Source organism: Lipotes vexillifer, unplaced genomic scaffold, assembly GCF_000442215.2.
Source record: "Lipotes vexillifer unplaced genomic scaffold, Lipotes_vexillifer_v1.1 scaffold1115, whole genome shotgun sequence".
Classification (NCBI taxonomy): Eukaryota; Metazoa; Chordata; class Mammalia; order Artiodactyla; family Lipotidae; genus Lipotes; species Lipotes vexillifer.
The window spans coordinates 1,883,022-1,889,915 of record NW_006792080.1 but is presented as its reverse complement, the minus strand read 5'-3'; the positions used below and the strand labels follow the sequence as shown (position 1 = coordinate 1,889,915).

At 44.5% G+C, this 6,894-nt stretch overlaps 1 protein-coding gene across 1 annotated transcript in view; it reads left to right on the top strand.

Annotated features, from left to right (window-relative positions):
• HMCES (5-hydroxymethylcytosine binding, ES cell specific) overlaps positions 1-6,894 on the top strand; it is a 15,203-nt gene that overhangs the window by 6,321 nt on the left and 1,988 nt on the right. Inside the window, exons 2-4 of the mRNA XM_007465279.1 lie at positions 118-261; positions 1,047-1,172; positions 3,711-3,892. Of these exons, the coding sequence (XP_007465341.1) occupies positions 118-261; positions 1,047-1,172; positions 3,711-3,892 (452 nt within the window). The remainder of the gene's footprint in view (positions 1-117; positions 262-1,046; positions 1,173-3,710; positions 3,893-6,894) is intronic.

The following is a 6,894-nucleotide window of genomic DNA, read 5'->3' as shown; positions in this document are numbered from 1 at the left end:
CCCTATTAATATCCTCTTTGTATTTTGATACTAGTAGTAATGTAATGCATGTACTGAATTAGGTTTTCTAAATTTCATTATGATCTCCTCACTGGATCTTAACCTTTTTCGTGGCAGGGCGCAGACTCATCTGAGCGTATCATTGCTCCCATGCGGTGGGGCTTGGTCCCATCTTGGTTTAAAGAAGCTGATCCTTCCAAGCTGCAGTTCAACACTAGCAACTGTCGTAGTGACACCATAATGGAGAAGCGGTCCTTTAAGGTGGGTAGCTTGTCTAGGGAAAAGGCACATATTCGTTACTTTATCTCACAGAACCATTAGTGCCTTATGTACCTGAGAAATAGTTCCAAAGTGTGTTCCCAGTTATTAATGTAGAGTCTTGTTCTGTTTATTACTGTGTGACAAAGCATGCCAAGACAACAGTTTATTATTTCTCATAATAAACCATGGGCTTCCTGGGCTCAACTAGACAGTTTTTACTCAGCCAGAGGTTCTCATGTAGTTCTAATCAGATGACAGCTGGATGTCCCAGGTCACTTCTTAACCCACATGTGTGACACCTCAGCTGGGATGAGTAGAACAACTGCAGGCCTTTCCATGTGCCTGCTAGGGGGTGTCAAGGTGGTCAGGCATCTCACATGGCATCTGGCTTACCCAGAGTTCACCATCCAAGAGAGCAGGGCAGGAGTTGCAGGGCTTTGTGACCTTGCTTGGAAATCATAACAGCGTCACTTCTGCCGCATTCTATTGGTCATACAGAGGCAGCCTGACATCACTGAGGGAGGGGACTACATAGCATGTGAATATTGGTAGGCGTGGTTCTCTGTGGGGCCAGCTTTGGAGACTAGCTACCACAGTGCCTGTTTCTTGCTATGTACATTATTTAATCTTTTCAACATCTGTGTAAGTGTGACTTTATACATAAGAAATGTGACATACAGAGGAATTAACTGCTCAGAGGTCACACATTGGCAGATCTGAGATTTTTAAGTCTGTGAAACGTGTTTCTGTCACTAAGACCATATCTTGCTCATGTTTTCCCTCAGGTGCCTCTGGGAAAGGGGAGGCGCTGTGTTGTTTTAGCAGATGGTTTCTATGAGTGGCAGCGATGTCGGGGAGCAAACAGGACGCAGCCCTACTTCATCTACTTCCCCCAAATCAAAACAGAAAAGGTACCATCAGCTGTGTATCTGTGTCTGTCTGTGTGTGTTTGGTATGGTCTCTGAGCTTCTTGGATTTTTGGTTTGATGTCTTTCCTATTTTTTTGAAATTTCTCAGCCATTATCTATTCAACTATTTCTTCTGCCCCATTTTCTCTTCTCTTTCTGACATTCTAATTATATATGTGTTAGTTTGATATTGTCCCATAGTTTTTGGATGTCCTCTTCTGTATATTTCATTCTTTTTTCTCTGTGTTTCAGTTTGAGTGATTATTGACCTGTTTTTAAGTTCCCTCTTCTTTCTTATTTCACTGAAATTGCTTATCTGCCTGTTCATGCATGTTGTCTACCTTTTCTATAAGAGCTATTATATATACATACGTAATACATAGCTAATATATATATATATAGTAATTACACTTAAATTCCTGTCCGATAGTTCAGCATTTGGGAATTGTAATCTCTTGAGTCTGGTCCTGTTGATTTGTATATATCTTGGCAGTTCATTGGTTATTTTTGGCTTTTTGTATGTCTTATAATTTTTTATTGATTGCCAGACATAGTAGATAGGACAGAGACTGAGATCAATAATATTTATATCTGGAAATGGATATGTTTATTCTTTTTTGTTTGTTTGTTTTGGCTGTATTGAGTCTTTGTTGCTGCGCGCGGGCTTTCTCTAGTTGTGGCGAGTGGGGGCTACTCTTCCTTGCGGTGCGTGGGCTTCTCATTGTGGTGGCTTCTCTTGTTGCGGAGCATGGGCTCTAGGCGCGTGGGCTTCAGTAGTTGTGGCTCAGTAGTTGTGGTGCACGGGCTTAGTTGGTCTGCTGTATGTGGGATCTTCCCAGACCAGGGATCGAACCCATGTTGCCTGCAATGTCAGGCGGATTGTTAAACTGCGCCCTCAGAGAAGTCCCTGTTTATTCTTTTATTAGGCCATTAATGTCCCAGGTTGAGTTGATCTTGTCCGGAGCTGAACTGGGTTTGGTTTTGTTGTGCGTCACAGGCTTTAAATATTTCTCTGCTGTCACCTTGTGTTCAGGTTAAGGGTTGGTTTTCCAGAGGGTTTTTCACAATAGCCCTGCTCCCTGCAGCTCTTGTTAGTTCCCTTTGAGCCTTGTGCCTTTGAGAGGATCTCTCCGTTCTCTTGCCCCTCCCCCAGAAGTAGACTGCTGTTGCTTGTCATCTGGTGTACAGGGAGGTGGAGAGAGCTCTCCATGGCCTTGGTTCAGTCTCAGGCTGAAGCAGAACTGTGTCCCCGGCTCTCAGGCTCAGACTTTCTCAGTGATCCTGCTTCTCCAGGGGCACAGAGGGTTTTTTCTTTTGCCCTTTTCCAGCCTCAGGGGGTCTTTACCTGTATCTTAGGAGCAATAGGATTTATCACTTTTACCCTGGCCCCTTAAGCTTTTTGTTCCTTAGAGGAGAAGTGACCAGCTAAGGCTTCTCACCATCCCTGAGGCAAAAGAGCTCCCCTTGTCTGGCACGCATTGGCAAGGAAGCTTTCTCCAGTCTCCTGCCCCCAGTCTCTCTCGTGAGCACCTGCGGAGGGTGGTCTGCAAGCTGAGGCAAACTTCCCTGGTGTCTGCAGCCCCCAGGGGTTCTGTGCCCTCAGGCTAGCCCACACTCTGCATCGAGCAATTTGTTAATTTTATCTGAATTATTACCTGCTGTATGAAGGAGGCCTTGTTTTCCTTCTGTTACCACTGGGAAGCCAGTACTGGTGTCTCATCTCCTCTTGGATGACCCTGTCTTTCCATAAAGTTCAGGCTAATTGGTTGCCCTGTGACCTCAGTTCTCTGATGAGTTTAAGTTACGGTTATTTAGATTCTCTACCTTTTTTTTTTTTTTTTTTTGCGGTACGTGGGCCTCTCACTGTTGTGGCCTCTCCCTTTGCGGAGCACAGGCTCCGGACGCGCAGGCTCAGCGGCCATGGCTCACGGGCCCAGCCGCTCCGCGGCATGTGGGATCCTCCCGGACCGGGGCACGAACCCGTGTCCCTTGCATCAGCAGGCGGACTCTCAACCACTGTGCCACCAGGGAAGCCCTCTACCTTTTTTTTTGTTAGGGTGGAGGTGACACTTTCCAGCTTTCTGTATTCTAGGCCTTGAACTGAATCTTAAATGGCAAGTAGGAGTTGGCATGATGAAAAAGGGAAGGAAAGACCTTTGGGGCAGAGGAAAGTTGCTTCTGCGAGATACAGGGGCATGAAATTGCATGAGAGCATCATTTAGAAATAGCTGGGCTTAATTCAAGTTAACATTGTAATTGAAAGCCAGAATCATGATCCAGATCACGGAAGGCTGTAATATCCACTGAAGGTGTTAAACTGTATTGTGAAAGCATTAAGGAGCCATAAATCTATTGCTTCAGTGAGTATCTGCCACCAAGCCTCTTTCCTTCCGCAACAGTGGATCAAGAGGACCCATGCTAAAGGCATGGGCTGAATTACTTCTAAAATGATTGCCGTGCTCTCAAGACTGTAATAGTACCCAACCTGCAGGGGGGAAGGCGGCTGCTGAGTATCTAATCTACCATGGATTTTGCTTCCAGTCAGAGAGCATGGGTGCTGCAGATGGCCCTGAGGACTGGGAGAAAGTCTGGGACAACTGGAGGCCGCTGACAATGGCCGGGCTCTTTGACTGCTGGGAGCCCCCGGCGGGAGGAGACTGCCTGTATTCTTACACCATCATCACAGTGGATTCCTGCAAAGGCTTGAATGACATCCACCACCGGCAAGTCACACTTCTCATGCCTGGGTCCAAAAGGATTCAGGGCAGGGTTTGTCCTCTTTGCTTTTAGATAGGCAGCTTCTGTACGCACAGATTTAGAGAGTAGGAAACTAAGACAGTTGCTTCACAAAATACAGTCAGTTTGGCTGTAACATGACATGCATTCCTAAAAATCACCACACTATGCAAAATTGCACTGTGAGAACCATAGGACTTACGGGAAATGTGGGACTAAGGGGACAACACTTAAAAATTTTGTCAGTGACACAGTAAAGCAAAAAGAAAATAGGAATCTAGTAAAAACAGTACTATCGTTCCATGCATTAAGTGGTTAAGAAGTACATAGATATTACAATAAATATGGCACTTTACCTTAGAAAGACCTGAAACTGACTTGTGGAAGTGAGTGTCGGAAGAGTTGCAGCTTGTGTTGTTGTGCAGTGGTAGAAGGAAGATTCTGCAAAATTATCATCTTTTGCAGTCTTAAATCCTGGGGCATGTTCTTCTGCCTTTGAAATGTTGTTCCTTCGAGGTGTGCCTTTATAACAGATACGTATTCAATCAGAACTGAACATTTTGGTGCAATGTATGGCCTCCTCCAATTAACTTCCATATCACTGGTGGAAATTCCTTAGCAGCATCTTCATCTGTGCTCGTGTCTTCTCCCAACAGCTGAGAGCTCTGGAAATTGCAGCAGTGTTTGAGGCCACCAAAACAGCCATTACTAGCGCTAAGAGGAGCCACCTCTGTGGTGGTTTTGTGGTCTTTGTGTATAGAGAGGGCATTCTCTTTGTGAGAAAGCTTCCAGTTTTTTAGTTTTTTTACTGTCCGGCTTTCAGTCCATATACTAAATCTTTCCATTGCTTCTATTCCTTCAGACCTGGCTGGTATTGACTTTATAACACTTCTTGCAATTGTTCCAGCCGTGGATGTGCCTTTTTTCCCAGCCCTGTTACTGTTGTGGATCCTTTATGTCTGTTGCTCAGGAGATATCACATGTTCTCTTCTTGCTTTCAAGACGCTTTATTATTATTTCAAGCTTCTCGTCAAGACTTACAAGTTTTCTGTTTGCATGCACTGCTTAGCGTGTTTGAGCTAGGAAGCTTAGACATGTTTCAGATGTTGAATGAATAGTTTTTTTAATATAGAGAAAAGTTTACAAATGCGAAGTAAGAGCAGAACACAACTTGGGAGGATAATATGCAGTGGGCCGAGGTAGCCATCAGTGTTTGAGCTGCGTGTATTTTGTGCGCAACTCTGACAAGGCTCAGCTCAGCAGGGTGCAGTTTTCTGTGTTCACTTTGTGTTTCTCACAGACAAAACCGTATGTCAGCAAAGGCAACATTTGCATTATGTTCTAAAAAAATAATAGATCAATCACATTGGAACAGATTTTCATTTTAAAAACAAGCATTACGGGACCTCGCTGGTGGTCCAGTGGCTAAGACTCTGTGCTCCCAATGCAGGGGGCCTGGGTTCGATACCTGGTCAGGGAACTAGGTCCCACATGCATGCCGCAGCTAAGAGTTCACATGCTGCAGCGAAGATCCCGCACAAGGCAACAAAGATCCCGTGTGCTGCAACTAAGACCCAACGCAGCCAAATAAATAAATAAATAAATATTTTAAAAGATATTTAATAAAGTAAAAAACGTTAGCAGAATTGACTAGTGTAACATTTTCACAGTTTTTGCCGGATCTGAGTGTCCTCAGAAGTAATTTTATGATCTTTTGCTGAAAAGAATGCAGTGCTGCACATACTGGATTACCTGTTTTAGCCTTCTTGTCCTAAGCGTTCTGTCTGAAATGATGCTTTCATGGGATATAATAGTTCTAGTTTTTGCTAATTCACCTTAAAATAAATTCCTATTTCATCTAATCTAAGATTTTGTACCACTATTTTATACATTGTTAAGAAAAATAAAGTGCTGCCAATTGTTGCCAATTAAGCTGTGATATAGTGCAGAGATGCCATTCATCATAAAATGCATCTGGATTTAAAAGATCTTAAAATACCCTTTTAAAAAAAATATTTATTGATTTATTTAAATTTATTTGGTTGCCCCAGGTCTTAGTTGTGGCAGGCAGGCTCCTTAGTTGCAGCATGTGGGCTCCTTAGTTGTAGCATGCAAACTCTCAGTTGCGGCATGTGTGTGAGATCTAGTTCCCTGACCAGGGATGGAACCTGGGTCCCCTGCATTGGGAGCTTGGAGTCCCAACCACTGCACCACCAGGGAAGTCCCTTAAAATACTTTTTAAAAGTACATGTTTGGAGGAATTCCCTGGCGATCCAGTGGTTAGGACTCTGTGCTTCCACTGCTGAGGGTCCGGATTCGATCTCTGGTCGGGGAACTAAGAATCCCATAAGCCATACAGTGCGGCCAAAAAAATAAATTAAAATAAAATAAAATGTTTGACTTATTGAAGTAATAATAATTATTACAATAGATGTTAACGCATTTATCTCCTGTCTGTACCACCCACCAATGAAGTGTGTACATTCTTTGCATTGGCCTAGAACATAAAATTGGGGGCTAAACAAGGGGTCTTTTCCTAACATCTGCTGGGTACCAGGAGTCATCTGAGGCAGGCTCTTTGCTTTTCTGAGCCATAGTTTCCTTTTGTTCACAATTACGTAAATAGCTCTTTCTTAGATAAATCTTCCATGGGTGATAAGGCTGGAGAGTATTGTTGATAGACAAGTTTTCCAGGGTTTATTTTCCCTTTAAGTCTAGGCTGGAGTGTCGTAAAGGTCACCAGTTTGCTAGCGTGTACACTGGAGTGGATCCACTCATAGCACGGGGCACTGTCTTTGCCATCTGACTCTGTTAAGCTGGGTCTCCTGGTGTTGAGTTTTGTGCCCTGTGGGTGGAGGGGGGTGGGGGGGACACCGGGCAGCAACTGGCACGTGAGGCGCGGAGAGAGGGTGAGCTGCTGCTTGGGGCAGTTTGCGCTTCAGCTGACCGGGCCTTTCTCCCCCCGCCCCCACCCCCACCCACCCACCCC